At 47.2% G+C, this 17,238-nt stretch overlaps 1 protein-coding gene across 1 annotated transcript in view; it reads right to left on the bottom strand.

The window, feature by feature from the left end:
* Window positions 1-437: 437 nt before the first annotated feature.
* caskin1 (CASK interacting protein 1) overlaps window positions 438-17,238 on the bottom strand; it is a 711,174-nt gene continuing 694,373 nt past the window's right edge. The window contains exons 19-21 of the mRNA XM_070856774.1: window positions 13,915-16,161; window positions 8,260-8,641; window positions 438-677 (exon numbers count right to left, since the gene is read on the bottom strand). Coding sequence (XP_070712875.1) covers window positions 581-677; window positions 8,260-8,641; window positions 13,915-16,161 — 2,726 coding nt within the window. The 3' untranslated portion in view covers window positions 438-580. The remainder of the gene's footprint in view (window positions 678-8,259; window positions 8,642-13,914; window positions 16,162-17,238) is intronic.

Here is a 17,238-nt window from a genome sequence, read left to right as displayed (position 1 = left end):
AATACTATTAAATAGAAAGTAATAAAAGCAGCCTAGCCTAAATCCCATTTGCCTCTGTCACTGACATTGCAACTGAGGGGAAAAAAACAACTTGAAATTTAGTGTCACAATTCAACCATGTCCTTGTGCACTTGTGTACAATCTCCATCATCTGTGATGAATGTTTACAAACCTATCTTACTTCTCATGCTTACAGTGTACATATACTACATCTCACATTAACACCTTTTTAAAAAAATTCTAAGAGTTTAAACATCCTCACGTTTGCAAGATCTCGGATCTATATTAAAACAATTCAATTTCGCATCTCCATCTGCTTCAAATCCAAATCTTTAGACTGTTTTTTTTGTTTTCGTTGAAATATGACGCCGGTAAATTCAATCCGGCAGATCTTCGCGCAACAAGATTCTGAGGTAATCGAATTGGGGTTTTATTTTTGTTTTTCCGTGAATTGTGCAAACCAAAAAAACAGATGAGATGATGGAGGGAAGTTGTGTCCGAGACTGGTCTGGATAGGATTTTAAAGATCATTGTGCCCACATTGAGTCCTGAGGTTTTCTTGCCGTTTACTCCCTCTCCTTCATTCCAACATGGCATCCAGCTGATCAGCCAAGTCGTCAAACATACTGCCAATGTCGTCCAGAATGCTGCCGGTGCTCTTCACTTCAGAAGCAGCCCTGTGAAAAGAAAGGTATTACATTTCAATTGTGTGAGTAATTGAAAAATGGAAAGCCTATTTATCTAGACAGCAGAATCCTGGAGATATGCTCTGCTGCACTTATGTATTCAATATTTATAAATTTACTCCACTTAAATCTTTAAAGTCTTTCGAAAAGCCAACAAGCTTTACTCGGGCCTATTTCTGTCGTAGTCGACCATTGAGACATAATGCTGTAAACCTTACTCTTTTAAAAAAAATACTTTCATCATCAATTTTAGGAGTAGGCTTTTCTTTCCTCAATCGCCCCCATCTCCTAATTCCGTGGTGGAGCATGTGATTGAAAGGTCGAATTAGAGGGAGCAGCGTGCGGTGGCCTGGCCCGGAAATCGGCATGGTCCCGGCCTGCAGGACCATCTGCAGGCCGGGGCCATCAGAGGGAGCAGCGTGCGGCGACATACCACTGCAGGAGGGCGACGGCTGCGAAGTCCGGTCGCTGATTGCAGTGCAGGAAGGCACAGCAGGAGGGGCGAAGGAGCAAGAGTTTGTAGAAGAAAGTGACCAGGGCCCAGGAGAGGTGAGGGCTCAGGGGCAGCACGGGCCAGCCCACACTGCTATATGTGTACGCGCTCTGTCCGTGCAGCAGAGCTGGTCTCCAGTCGTCTTGGGAAATCCTTGCCACTGGACCAAGACCTAGCTCTGTCAAGCCCGTGTGGTGGCTGGTGTGCAACGGCCACCACACGTTAAAAAAATCCACGCACAGGCATCTTCCACCCTCCAAGATGTAGTTCGGGATCTGGAATATTAGGTCTTTCATTGAAACACCTGTGAACTCATTCCTTTTTGGCGTGGAAGCAAGTCATTCTTGCTTCGAGTGACTGCCTATGATGATGATGATGGTGGAGCATAGCTCCACGGCACTGACTGCCGTCCAAAAGCTTGCTCATTCATGTCTAAGCCTTGACACCATGCTATTCAACTGTGGGGGCCACTACAGCTGAGGTCATTCCAGTCCTTGACCCGACATCCAAACACATCACTGGATGGGAGTGTGAACTCTGATTACACCCGCTGCCCAACCCATTAGTGCTGAGGCCAATTATAGAGGCCATACCACCACCATAGCTAAGATCAGCTAACTCAATAAAGAACTGGGCATCGAACCTGAGCCATTACTGGTCTATGTTACTTTGCTGTCCATTAGATAGCTTGTTGAACCACAAATCTCCCTCTATTGCAATCGAATTCTGACTTTTTGTGTATCCTCAATTTTCATTGCCCCACCATTGGCGGCCATGCCCTAAGCTCTGGAATTCCCTCTCTGCCTCCTTTAAGACACAACTTAAAACTTACCTCTTTGACCAAGCTTTTGGTTCCCTGTCTTCATATTTCCTTATGAGGCTTGGTGTCAAATTTTGTTTTATAATGCTCCCATGTAGCATCATGAAACGTTTCATTACATTGAAGGTGCTATACGAATGCAAGTTGTTGTTGTACTAGAGCCTAGCCAGTGTTAGTCTGATCCCTACACATAGTCCTAAACCACTCCGGGCTAGATTTTCCATCGGAAGCTCCAGAACTTCTCTTCCAGCTGCTGATGCTGTACTATCGAGAACCAGTCCAATTTTCCTAGTGCACCTTCACTGTATATTTACAGTGGGTCCCCATTCGGGGTGTAGAAAAATTGTTGAATCAGTTATCTGGGGCAAGGATTTGGTGGAATAATGCCACCCCCCGCCTCCCATTTTCCTTGTATCTCGCTCCGCCAGTTTTCCAGCAGTCTATCTGAGGGAGATCTGCCCTCAGTTCTTGCAGATACAAAAACAACATCTCTCCAAATGAACTAGTTTTTGTATTGCAGTTGTTCCTTCCGTCTACTTCAATACTGCCAATAAATATACACATTGTGTAAAAGCAGAGACATTTTGTGAGGAAGAGAGCCGGTAGACACTTGATGGGCCAAATGGCCTCCTTCTGCGTTGTGCTTGTATTTTTTATAATTTAATATTGGTTTCCATTTCATTATTAATAGAATTGTTTTCCCTTTGGGTACCACTAAAAATCCAACAGTACTGATAGGGCGGTGAGGATGGTGAGGTAACTCATTTTCCCCACCCTTCCTTTTTAATATTCTCTTTGGGAACTTTGGAAACATATCATCAGTGACAGTGGTGATTAATAACCTCTACCTACCCATAGTGCAAATTTAAAAAGTGCAAAGTGTCATGTATGTAACCTCAATGTAACACCACTGTATTACTGTATACACTCAACCTAGATGCACATCTTGACCACAAGGGGTAAACTTGTGGGAGACACTCCTTACCTGATCACATGGGTATAAAAAGGGAGGTTCCATGCAGGGTCATCACTTGGAGTCCTGTGAATAAAGTGTTAAGGTCAGAGAGTGACCTTGTCCCCAGAAGGTGTCGCGTGTGGTTTCATGCTGTAGAGTAAGGACTTTACATTGGCGACGATAAATGGCAATTCACGACCCATGAGAATGACCACCGGTAGCACAGAGGAACGGGACTGTGTTGGGGAAGATTGGGATGATTTTGTCGAGAGGCTTCAGCAAAGCTTCGTTACGAAAGAATGACTGGGGGATGCAGCGGCCGACAAGCGAAGGGCTCACCTTTTGACCAGCTGTGGACCAAAGACTTACGCGCTCATGAAGAACTTACTAGCACCCGAAAAGCCGCCGGACAAAACCTTTGAAGAACTTAGCAAATTGATCGGGGAGCACCTCAAACTGGTGAGTAGCATACATATGGCCCGACACAGATTCTACACCCACCGACGTCAGGAAGGACAGAGCATACTTCGTAGCGGACCTCCGGTGTTTGGCCAGTCTCTGTAAGTTCACAGACGCTTGCAGGGGGGAGTTGCTAAGGGACTTCTTTATCGAGGGCATCGGTCATGTGGGGATTTTCCATAAGTTAATTGAGACCAAGGATTTGACTTTGGAAGCGGCGATGTTGCTAGCTCAAACTTTCATGGCGAGGGAGGAAGAGACGAAAATAATACACACGCGCAATTCTGCCCCTAACATGGCGAGGGATCAGGGAGTCATCATCAATGCGGCTCAGAGCCCCGCAGGCAGGCAGGGGCAGTTCGACACCCCCCAGGCAGCAACAGACCCCAGAGTAAGACTTCAACAGAGACAATTGCAGGCTGAACGGACATTCACGCCATCACAGCGGACAATGCGGCCCGGATGGGGCCATTGACACCCACTAATAGGGTACTTAAGAGCAGTCCAAGGGACAGTCAGCGTGGAATGCCTGGCCATAGTCCCTTTGTTCCCAACAATGGAAACTTTAACTCATGCTGGAGGTGTGGGGAAAACACCCAGTCAGATCTTGCAGATTTCAACAGTTTGTCTGCAGGAACTGCAATCTCAGTGGCCATTTAGCTCGAATGTGCAGGAAGCCTGCAACCAGACTAATATATGAGGCGGATGGACCAGAAGAGGGTCCTCTGAGGCAGGATGACTTTTGGGGCGAATTGATGGATGCTGAGGTCCATGTGGTGAATATTCACAGTTCATACACCAAAACGCCACCCATGATAAAGAAGGTTTTGTTAAATGGTATCCGTTAACGCATGGAGCTGGACACCAGGGTCAGCCAGTCACTCATGGGCATTCAGCAATTTGAGAAGCTATGGCCATTTAAAGCCAGTAGACCAAAATTAGCACGTGTTGAGACTTTATTACGGACTTACACTAAAGAAATCATTCCGGTGCTAGGCAGTGCAATGTTGGCTGTCACACACAATGGGTTAGTGAATCGGCTGGCGCTCTGGATTGTCCCGGGCAATGGTCTCGCACTTTTGGGGAGGAGCTGGTTAGCCGAGATGAACTGGAAATGGGGGGATGTTCACGCAATATCATCTGTGGAGCGAAGTTTGTGCTCACAAGTTCCGCATCAATTCGACTCACTATTCCAACCTGGCGTCGGGACTTTCAAAGGCACTAAAGTAGTGATAAACATCACCCCGGCCGCCAGGCCAGTGCACCACAAAGCTAGAGCGGCGCCGTATGTAATGCGGGAAAAGATCAAGAACGAATTGGACCGGCTGTTGAGAGAGGGCATCATCTCGCCTGTTGAATTCAGCGACTGGGCGAGCCCCATCGTTCCCGTCCTAAAAGCGAATGGCTTGGTCAGGATTCTGTGGCGACTACAAGGCCACCATCAATCGGGTGTCCCTACAAGACCAATACCCGCTTCTGAGAGTGGAGGACCTTTTCGCCATGCTGGCAGGCGGCAAGCTGTTCACCAAGTTGGACCTCACTTCAGTCTATATGACCCAGGAACTGGCCGACGAATCTAAACTACTGACCACCATCACCACGCACAAGGGACTGTTCGTTTATAACACGTGCCCATTTGGCATTCGATCAGCGGCCGCGATTTTTCAATGAAACATGGAAAGCCTGCTTAAATCCATTCCTGGAACGATCGTATTCCAGGACGACATCCTCATCATAGGTCGAGACACCGAGGAACATCTCCACAACCTGGAGGAGGTGCTACGTCGACTGGACCGGGTAGGCCTGCGACTCAAGAAGTCTAAATGTGTGTTTTTAGCCCCTGAGGTTGAGTTTCTGGGCAGGAGGGTTGCTGCAGATGTGATTCGGTCCACCGAATCCAAAACAGAGGCGACTCGACGGGCACCCAGGTCCTGCAACACATTGGAGTTGCGTTCATTCCTGGGACTGCTGAACTATTTCGGGAACTTTCTGCCAAACGTGAGCACGTTGTTGGAGCCGCTACACATACTCCTGCATAAGGGTTGCGATTGTTTTTGCGGGGACTGTCAAGAACGGGCTTTTGATCGGGTGCGAAACCTACTTTGTTCAAAGAAGTTGTTGACCCTGTACGACCCCTGTAAAAAATTGGTTCTGACATGTGATGCATCGTCCTATGGGGTTGGGTGCATGTTGCAGCAGGGCAATGCTGAGGGTCAACTACAACCTGTGGCTTATGCCTCCAGGTCGCTCTCTCAAGCAGAACGGGGATATAGCATGGTCGAGAAGGAAGTGCTTGCATGGGTCTATGGCATAAAAAAAAATGCATCAGTACCTTTTTGGTAGGAAGTTTGAGTTAGAGACGGACCACAAGCCACTCACATCCCTGTTATCTGACAGCAAGGCTATCAATGCCAATGTATCAGCTCGCATACAGCGATGGGCTCTCACGCTGGCTGCTTATAACTACTCCATCTGGCACCGGCCCGGCACTGAAAATTGTGCTGACGCGCTCAGCAGGCTTCCACTGGCCACCACTGAGGGGGCAGCGGAGCAAAGCATCGAGATTGTCATGGCTGTCGATGCCTTTGACAGCGCAGGCTCCCCTATCACAGCCCGCCAGATCAAAATCTGGACAAAAAAAGATCCCCTCCTATCCGTGATTAAGAAATGTGTCCTGACTGGGGATTGGACGCCCGCACACGGAGCATGCCCTGAAGAGGTCAGACCATTTCACATACGGATGGATGAGCTCTCCGTCCAAGCCAACTGCCTACTATGGGGCAGCCGGGTAGTTATGCCCCAGAAGGGCAGGGAGGCATTCATCTGGGAACTCCACAGCGAGCACCCAGGCATTGTGATGATGAAGGCCATTGCCCGGTCACACGTTTGGTGGCCGGGAATTGATTCAGACCTGGAACACTGTGTTCGCAGATGCACGACGTGTGCCCAGCTGAGTAATGCCCCCAGGGAGGCCCTGCTCAGCCCTTGGCCCTGGCCCACCAGGCCATGGTCATGCATTCATGTTGACTACACGGGCCCATTCATGGGTAATATGTTCCTTATTGTGGTAGATGCATACTCGAAATGGATCGAGTGCATCATTCTGAATTCATGCACATCATCCACCACCGTGGAAAGCCTACATGCGATCTTTGCAACCCATGGCTTGCCGGACATCCTGGTTAGTGACAAGGGCCCATGTTTCACAAGCTACGAATTCTGAGAGTTTATGTCGGGCAATGGCATCAACCATGTCAGGACTGTGCCGTTCAAGCCGGCCTCCAATGGCCAGGTGGAACGGGCAGTCCAAATCATTAATCAAGGTATGCTCAGGATTCAAGGACCCTCCCTACAATGCCGCCTATCGCGTCTCCTGCTGGCCTATAGATCCCGCCCGTACTCGCTCACGAGGGTCCTGCCCGCAGAGCTACTAATGAAACGGACACTCAAAACTCGGTTGTCCCTCATTCACCCAGTCCTGACCGACATAGTTGCGGGTAAGCGCAAGTCACAAAACGAGTACCATGACCGTAATTCGAGGGGGAGATGTATAGAAATAAATGATCCTGTATTTGTCCTCAATCACGCCATGGGGCCCAAATGGCTTGAGGGCACTGTAATTGACAGAGGGGAATAGGGTCATCGTGGTAAAACTTAACAATGGTCAGATATGCCGTAAGCATCTGGACCAAGTAAAAAAAAGGTTCAGCATCGACACGGAGGAACCTGAAGAAGACCATGAGATGGAGCTCACAACACCGCCAGTGAATGAGCAACAAGAGCATTCAGAAGAATGCACAGTCCTTGCGGTCAGCCCGGACAGGCCAGAATCAGCACAGGTGACAGACACTCACGTCAGTGTCCAACAACCAGAGCCCCAACTGCGGCGCTCCACGAGGGAGCGTAGACCACCTGAAAGACTAAACCTATGATCCCAATAAGACTTTAGGGGGGAAGGTGATGTCATGTATGTAACCTCAATGTAACACCACTGTATTACTGTATACACTCAACCTAGATGCACACCTTGACCACAAGGTGTGAACTTGTGGGAGACACTCCTTACCTGATCACACATGTATAAAAAGGGAGGTCCCATGCAGGGTCATCACTTGGAGTCCTGTGAATAAAGTGTTAAGGTCAGAGAGTGACCTTGTTCCCAGAATGTGCCTCGTGTGGTTTCATACTGTAGAGTAAGGACTTTACACAAAGAATATCTTAAAACTAAGTACAGCATCTCGAATTTCTGGTCCAGAAATCCGCACCAATTCTATGATTCAATTATCAGTTGTTTGGGAGGGAACACTTTTCCACCTTTTGAACCCAATGTCCACACCAAACACTTGCAGATCATGCATGGCAAAAGCAGGATGCCAAGTAAATCTTCTTCAACAACAGGGCGTCAAGGGTTATGTGGAGCGGGCGGGGAAGTGGAGTTGAGGCCAAGATCAGATCAGCCATGATCTTATTGAATGGCGGAGCAGGTTCAAGGGGCCAAATGGCCTACTCCTGCTCCTATTTCTCATGTTCTTATGTAATGTGCCCTAACCCCAATCTCAGAAGGCTGCAAAAGTGCAACTGCCATTGCTCCTCTCCCTTTACACCAACCTCCCTTACTTGCCTCACCAAGTGAGAGTGCTGGTTCCGTTCCAATTTTTACTAAATAATATGCCGTGTAGTGCTGTAACTGCTAAAATCTTTATTGATCCTGCCCAAAGGGCTTCCACATAGGCCCCTTATAAAGGCAGAGCAAGGATACGTCTGCCTCACCCATCGGTTGGATTCAAACCCTATCGACCTCAGTGCATCACTCAAACACATGACGGTACTAAACCAACGAACTTACTCTGCTTCGTGCCCCTCATCCTGTTTAATCTTCTCCTCCACGGCCTGTAAAGCTGCTGCCAGCGATGCGCTGGTTTCCTCGAGCTTCAGTTGTGCTACTTCAGTCGTGGCCATCTCTGTGGAAGTCCCGGCTATTGAGGACCTCGGCGGCTTGACCGGTACCTGTTGTGGTTGGCCACTGGCAATCGGTTTAGCTGGGCTCGAACACAGGGATGCTGGTGTGCTTGCTGCCTTGATAGTTGGTTGCTTGGCGGGAGAAGGGACAGGAGATGGACCTGCACTCAGAGACTGAAGAATGATGTGGGGTTTGATGGGTTTGGGTGGAGTCAGGGGGGGAGGTAGGATTGGTTTAGGGGACACAGGGGGTGGGGCACGTTTTACTTCTGAAATAAAGATGGATAGAAATATGTTAATAAAAAGCTGGAGAATGCAGACCGTATTCAAGCATAGGCATGTCATTGGTCCAAAACACAACATGTTGTGTTACATATATGCAGATGGATTGATATAAAATTTAGCTGTGAAGAAGCTACCCCGATGAGCTTCAGTGATGTAATAGTTAGCAATGTATAAAATCACACCTTCACTCTGGTTCTTTAAAAAAAAACACTGAAGGAGCCAGGCTTGGCTCAGTGGCTAGTGCTCTCGTCTCTGAGTCAGAAGGTTGTGGGTTCAAGTTCTACTCCAGAGACTTGAGCACAAAATCTAGGCCGACGCTGGAGTGCTGCACTGTCTAGAGCTGCCACGTTTCAGATGGGATGTTAAACTGAGGCCCTGTCTGCCCTCTCAGGTAGACGTAAAAGATCCCAAGGCACTATTTTGAAAACAAGCAGGGGAATTCTTCCTGTTGTCCGGGCCAATATTTATCCCTCAATGAACAGCACTAAAACAGATTATCTGGTCCTTATATCATTGCTGATTGTGGGACCTTGCTGTGTGCAAATTGGCTGCTGCGTTACCTACATTACAACAGTGACTACACTTCAAAAGTACTTCATTGGCTGTAAAGTGCTTTGGGATATCTTGACAGGGTGGAAGGCTCTATATCAATGCAAGTTTTTATTTCTGTTTCTGCACAAAGACTGTCAGGAGCTGTTTGTTCTGTCTTCACAGCTTGACCCCATTTCCTTGACAAGAGGCTCATAATTGTGTCTCACAGTACATAAGATCCTAACTATAAAAGCCCTAGTGGCCATATGTAAGCTCCAACAAAAAAAAAAATCACCTAAAATGAGCAAATATACTGTTTATTATTTGAGATTAATTTGTGAGTGCCCTACACACATAAAAGTATCAAACTGCCTTTTACACCCTAGCTATGTTAGCATAAGATTAACATAACTGCGCTCTCCTTTTAAATTTACAGAGTAAATTAGATGTCACACAAGCTACTTCCTATAGGATCTAATCTCCACGAGACCACATTTGTTGTATATGTGAAATGCATCGAGGCAGCAGAATGTGCAAGAGGCAAAGCACACATCCTCAAGCAGAAAAATCTACCTCTTTTTAAAATTCAAGTCTCAGCAAGGTTGTTATTTATTGCCTAGCCCCTAGTTGCTCTCAGAAGGTAGTGGGGAATCGTTTTGAACCAGTAGCAGTTTGAAGGAACTGAATTGTTTGCTCGGCCACTTCAGAGGGCAGTTAAAAGTCAACCACTTTGTTGTGGGACTGGAGTCACGGGCCACAGACCACTGGGTAAGGACAGCAGGTTTCCTTCCCTAAAGGGCATTCGTGAACCAGTTGGGGGTTTTACAATAATCCAACAGCTTCGTGGTCATGTTTGCTGATAGCAGCTTTTTATTTCCAGATTTTTAAACTGAATTCAAATTCTCAAACTGGTGGGATTGGAACTCACGTTCCAGGCCTCTAGATTACTAGTCTTGTAACATAACCACTACACTACAGCACTCCTGTATAGCAGTGACACAATCAGCACTAAAATTACACATTCTACACAACTGGGAACTAGCCCGTTTAAAATTACAGTCGTTTTGATTTGTTTTAGAAGAATGTTACTTCTCAGAACCACATTGCAGACATACAGGGGAAATCTCGTATAATTACTGCATGTCTCTTGAATGCTGCCATGGATATTTAGAACCGAAAAAAGCAACCAAAAAACTGGAGATGAGACAGTAATTATTACACGAGAAGAAAAACAAAATCTATCTCACAACCAAAATATTGCATATTGTTCGAGTTAACCTGTGAAAATGAATTGGTTAATGCTATGGTGTCTGTAGATTGCTAAATAAATTCAATGCTGTTAACTCTAAAGTAGAAATAGTAATTGGTGAGTTTTACATATGAACAGTTAACATGTTCAAAACAACCCACACAAGAACTTAGGATGAGTGTGTGAAGCATTTGTCTGTGAATTTTGCCATTTGGAATTTTTACCCTTATGGGTTGAAACACTAACAGTCATCAATAGAGTTTTTTTTATTTATTCCTGGGATGTGGGCGTCATTGGCAAGGTCAGCATTTATTGCCCGTCCCTAATTGTTCTTGAGAAGGTGGTGGTGAGCCGCCTTCTTGAACCGCTGCAGTCTGTGAAGTGAAGGTACTCCCATAGTGCTGTTCGGGAGCGAGTTCCACGATTTTAACCCAGTGATATTGAAGGAACGGCAATATATTTCCAAGTCAGGATGGCGTGTGACTTGGAGGGGAACTTAGAGGTGGTGGTGTTCCCATGCACCTGCTGTCCTTGTCCTTATAGGTGGTAGAAGTCACTGCTTTGGGAGGTGCTGTAGAAGAAAGTTGCCTCTCTCATGGTTTAAGACGCTCCTTAAAACTTATCTCTTTGACCAAGCTTTTGGTCACCTGTCCTAATATCTCTTTATAAGGATTGGTGTCAAATTTTGTTGATAACGCTTCTGTGAAGCACCTTGGAATGTTTTATTTCATTAAAGGCACTATTTAAAGGCAAGTTGTTGTGGTTGAAGAGTAATACAGGGGGGTAAACCCCACCCCTTCTACCATTTGAAACAGGTCAATGGACAACCATGGCACCTTAGTGCTAATCTTCTGGGTATCCAAGCAGTGAGCATTTCTTAACATGGTTCTTCTAGCTGAAGTGCATTAGAGAGGGTGCAGAGGAGATTTACTAGGATGCTGCCTGGAATGGAGAATCTTAGCTATGAGGACAGATTGGATAGACTGGGTTTGTTCTCATTGGAACAGAGGAGGCTGAGATGAGACCTCATTGAGGTGTACAAAATTTTGAGGGGCCTGGATATAGTGAATAGCAAGGGACTGTTTCTCTTGGTGGAGGGGTCAATTACGAGGAGGCATAGTTTTAAAGTGGTTGGTGGAAGGTTCAGAAGGGATTTGAGGAGAGGCTTCTTCATGCAGAGAGTTGTGGGGGTCTGGAACTCATTGCCTGGAAGGATAGTGGATTCAGAAACCATCACCACATTTAAAAGGTGCTTGGCTGGGCAATTAAAGTGCCGTAACCTGCAGGGTTACGGATCTAGAGCTAGTAAGTGGGATTAGACTGGATAATCACTTGTTGGCTGGTGCAGATCCGATGTTAAATACTGCAGGGAATCGAATACGGGCAGGATGATCTCCTGAACTAGTTTCGATCACTTGGATGGGTCAGAAAGGAATTTTCCCAGACATTTTTTCCCTAATTGGCCTGGGTTTTTATCTGGTTTTTGCCTCTCCCAGGAGATCACATGACTCCGGTTGGGGTGGAGTGTAGAATGTTGCGGTGTAAGGGGTGTCGCAGTTGTGTAGCGCGGCGGATTGGGTTGGGTGCTCCTTACCTTTCCGCCATTGTTTATTGTTCATAGGTTTATATGTAACCTTCAGGGCTGCTGACCGAGGGCTGTGTGGCTCTTTGTTGGCCGGCGCGGACATGATGGGCCGAGATAGCCTCCTTCTGCACTATAGATTTCTATGTTTCTATTTTTCTAAGTGCATGCCAAAAAAACTCAACAAAATATCGATTTTTACTCATTAACAAACTTGTGATTTATAAATGAAAATTTATAATTGATGAATGGGAGATAAAAACAATGATGTGACATTAATAGGTGTTGATGATCATTTTGGAGAATTGTATCGATTCAGCCGTTCTGATGTGTGAATGAAAACTGACTCAATCAGATGAAGGAGAATATCATTTCACAGGAATATTTAAAATATTACCTCTCTGTTATATATGTAAACTTGTATATACCCTGTACAGCCACCAGAGGCCTCATCCCCTGGAGTCCCAAGAGGTCCCATAATCCCTTGGGAGCACAGGTATTTAAGGAGGCCTCACGGGTAGGAGAGGCACTCTGGAGACCTGCAATAAAAGGCTAAGGTCACACTTTACTTTGAGCTCACAGAATCCAGTCAGACTCTTTCTTCATGCATAACAATCTCCATGCTAACACCCATCAATAGTGTTACTAGGAGAAAGATAGACAAGGCATCAGTCCAGTTATGAACATTTTCACTAAGAACAATGGATCACTTTATAATTATAATTATGGGGGGATAAAATAGAAGTGAGATCAGCTTACTGATGTCTTAAAATACACACAATAACTATAACTAACAGAAACTATTTCCACTGGTGGCAGAATCAAGAACGAGGGGACAGAATCTTAAAATTAGAGCTAGTCCATTCAGGAGGGAAATCAGGAAGCACTTCTTCACACAAAGGGTAGAAGAAATCCGGAACTCGCTCCCCAAAAGGCTTTGGATGCTTGGGGACAACTGGAGCTTTCATGACTGAGACGGATAGATTTTTATTGGGTAAGGTTATCAAGGGATTATGGAGCTAAGGTGGATAAGGGGACTTAAGATACAGATCAGCCATGATCTAATTGAATGGTGGAGCAGACGCGAGGGACCGAGCATCCACTCCCTCCACCACTGGCGCACCGTGGCTGCAGTGTGTGCCATCTACAAGATGCTCTGTAACAACTGGCCAAGGCTTCTTCGCCTCCCAAACCCCCAACCTCTACCACCTAGAAGGGCAAGGGCAGCACCTCCACCTCCAAGTTCCCCTTCAAGTCACACACCCATCTTGACTTGAAAATATATTGCCGTTCCTTCATTATCGCTGGGTCCAAATCTTGGATCAGCACTGTGGGAGTACCTTCACCACACGGACTGCAGCAGTTCAAGAAGGCGACTCAACAGCACCTTCGCAAGTGTAATTAGGGATGGGCAATAAATGCTGGCCTTGCCTGATTCGCCCACATCCCATGAAATAATTAAAAAACAGCAAATAAAAGAGGACATTTATTTTCTCATCTCTAAAAACCTGGAAGTGTTGTAATTTGATGCAGAAATATAGATCCATTCAGTTGCACGTCACAATGCAAGAATGTTGGCTGATAGAAAGACCTGCCAACCACTTACTGCTTCATCACTTTTTAGTCCAATCACGATGAGGTGCCGCTTGGAGATGATACAACTCATCGTGGGGGAGGGGGTAACTACTGGAGGTGGGGGTGCATACAGGAATCAGATAATCCGACTTCTTCAATCCTGCCTCACAGTAGGTGTCCCTTTATGTTATAAATGGTGCCCAGATGAATGTAATGCCTTCCATTCCACGTCTAGACTGCAGGAGTGATCATGGAATGTAGGAGACAAATTGGGCAGTGATGGTTAGCCAAAATAAATTTTTAAAAATTGAAAAACGTACCTGGACTCCCAGGTCCAGGCAATGGAGACTTCTTGGCACTGGCTGATGGCGGTCCATGTCTTTTTATGCCGGTTGGCTGTGTAAGCGAAGGTTTGGGGGAGACTGGGGGTTTAATGGGTCTTTTTGTCTCCCCATCAGAAAGATGTGAGGTATGTTCTCCACTGTTTCTTCTGGGGATATCTCCTACAGTCAAGAAGCTTGGGTACGTCTCACCACCAGTCATGTCTGACATGGGTCTTCTTTTAATGGTTCCTGTGCCATTCTGAAGCACTGAAAGATGCTGGGCCTCTTGAGGAGATTCCAACTGTTCCCTCTCCCTGACTTTTGGCCGACGCTTCACGGTGTTTGATTCCGTTAAATGAAACGCGACGACCTCCTGCTGCTGGGTTGGTCTTGGCTTCCCTCTTCTTTTCAGCGTGCTAGTGAGTTCAAATGCTGTGAAGCCAGAATACTGCTGCCTCATGACCTCGGAGTTACCCTGAAGATGGGGTAAATATTCCACGCTATCAGGTTTCAGAGAGCTGGACTGCCGAGGACGTTGCTTAATTGTTAGATTACCGTCTTCGGCAAACGGTAAGTTCTCAGCGGAGCTGTTCCTGGATGATCCGGTCTGATCTACTTGAAGTCTATCCAGGGCCACCTCAGTTTCTGCCATTGGTTTGACACTTTCAGGCCTCTCCCTTCTTGCAGCCGCGATCAGGTCAGTGACAGGACCACTAATTGTCCGCCTTCTGTTAATGATTTCCCCGTCTAATCCGATTGCATCCCGAGACCTGTCGAGAGGCCCACGCTTTACTGTGGCCAGCACCGTGGCCACTCTGGAATGGTCCAAGTTGGCTGGTTGTATCATTTGACCATAATACCCTCCGAGACCCCTTTCTGCCTTAAACGATCGATGCAAAGTCAGAGCCCGGGCACCGCCACCGATGGACGACATCTCCAGCATGGCAGCGATGCTCTTCACACTTCCCACGCTTCCCGTCTCCACCGTTCCCCCAAAGTCGCTGGCTCGTCTCTGTTCCTTAAACCTTCCTTTGCCATCAAAATCCTTGATGGTCCCCATTTCCTTTTCTTTTGAAAAGTCATCGGTGAGATTGGTGCTAGATATCGCCGAGCTTGACCGCTTCGGAGGCGGTGGCGGCGGTCCTTTCTTCTTTGGTCTGAGGGCAAACGATTGACTGCGGTTCACGTTTTTGTCGGCTGACGACTGGCCTCTCACCGAGTGACTCCTTCCCACGCGCCTCTGGATCAAAGCGTACGGACCAACGTCGGGGACCGCGAGCTCATCCTTGTCCTGCTCGCTGTCGGACATGGCATAGCGGCTTAAGCTGTGCGCGCGCTTCTTTGGCCTCGACGGGTCTTCGTCGGAATCATCTCCATGCGGAGGAAGGCAGAGCACCGGAACGGAGACGGGCAAAACAGGGACGGCCTGGGCGAGCGGACTCGACGTATGGCCAGGCCCCAAAATCCCTTCACCTTCCACAGGCTGCGGGATCACATAGGCAAAGCCTCGGTGCGTAGGAGACTGCGGGAGTGACCTCGGGGACATCGGCCGGTCTGTCTGCAAAAGCTGCGGGATGGGCTTCACTTTGGCCGTCGCTTGAGGAACGTTCAGGGTCTGCGGAGAGGAAGGTCGGGGCTTTGTTGGCGTCTGTGGTGGAGTAAATGTTGACATTGAGACCATCGTTTGATGAGCATGAGAGAAGGAGCCTCTTGGCTTCCCAGGTGCTGGAGGCACACTGGCCCTTTGAACCCCTTGTCGGTGACCCCGCCTCGTGGGGCCGACTTGCTCCGTGACGATTGAACGGTGGCTAGGGCCTTCAAGGTTTTCCTGGCTTTTTGATAGAGCTGCTCTTTGCAGGTGGTTCCCTACTCCCAATATTTCTTGAGCGGTGCCGTTTGGCTTTACTTTGCCGCTGCCGTTGTCACTTTCCTGAATTCCCCCTTGCGGTTGGTACGCGGTGCCTTCTGGAGCAGGCACGACATGGTTGGCTTGCCTTTGTTCAAGGCCGTCCTTCGCATCACCGGCGCTGGTCATGGCGGCTTGCAGCTCGTTGCTCAGCTCGCTGTCTTGGAAAGTGGACATTTTGGGAGACTGGCATTCGGCATTTTCACCTTGAGGAGACTCAATAGCGACAATCTCCAACGACTGCGGAGCTTTCTTCTTCAGAGTGCCAGAGTCATACCTGGCAGCTCGCTGGATTTCAGCCAGCTTCTTCACAGCGAGCATAAATTTCTTTTGATGACCTAACAGAGCAAAAAGACGAAAAATGAAAAACAATTACCTTCCAGATGCTTCAACAAAAAAACAAAACCCAAATCTCAAAAACTAACTCAGCCCAGTGCAGGGATCGAAAGGTAGAATGATTTCTGGATGCCAATGTAAAAAGTTTTGAAGTGCTTCCCTCTCTATTCTTGTCGCAACATTTTCCAATGAAGATGTTTGCAGGCTATACTCTGGAGTGAAGCATCTTTTTAGAAATTGCTCATTTCACAAAACTGCCACTAAAATACAGGTTAGGCTTTGATTTCGATGTTAGTTCTAAAGATTTGTCGGCTAGAAAAATGGCTGAGCAGGTTGGGCCTACTCATGTGAGGTGATCTTATTGAAACGTATAAGATTATGAGGGGGCTTGACAGGATAGATGCAGAGAGGATGTTTCCCCTCATGGGGGAATCTAGAACTCGGAGGCATAGTTTCAGAATAAGGGGTCACCCATTTAAAACAAAAATGAGGAGGAATTTCTTCTCTCAGAGGGTCATGGATCTTTGGAATTCTCTACCACAGAGAGCTATGGAGGCTGGGTCATTGAATATATTTAAGGTGGAGATAGACAGATTTTTGAATGATAAGGGAGTCGAGGGTTATGGGGAGTGGGCAGGGAAGTGGAGTTGAGGCCAGGATCAGATCAGCCATGATCTTACTGAATGGCGGAGCAGGCTCGAGGGGCCAAATGGCCTACTCCTGCTCCTATTTCTTATGTTCTTATGTAAATTAGTTTGCACCCGAAATCAGGCACAGGTATCGCGACGCAGGATCAACTAGCGCCTGTTCAAAGTAATTCAGGCAGCACGCTAACTTTGTGCTGCCTGTTGATTAACATAATTGTGTTGTGCAGGCCAGTGCTGAACGCATTGCTGAGTGGCTGCACACTCAACAGGGAGTCCAAGTTTGTACGAGGCAAGCTCCAATTAAAGCTAGCCTGCACTTCTTAAATGCAGTCTGCACCTCTTAAAGGAGAGATGCATTCTTCCTCCAGCATGTGATTCAACTGGCTGGGACAAAACACTACTAATGTCACAACAGGGGAGAAAGCGTGCTCC

This window comes from Pristiophorus japonicus, chromosome 15, assembly GCF_044704955.1.
Source record: "Pristiophorus japonicus isolate sPriJap1 chromosome 15, sPriJap1.hap1, whole genome shotgun sequence".
NCBI classification, from domain to species: domain Eukaryota; kingdom Metazoa; phylum Chordata; class Chondrichthyes; family Pristiophoridae; genus Pristiophorus; species Pristiophorus japonicus.
The sequence above is the reverse complement of the archived record's forward strand: the minus strand, read 5'-3'. Positions and strand labels throughout refer to the sequence as shown.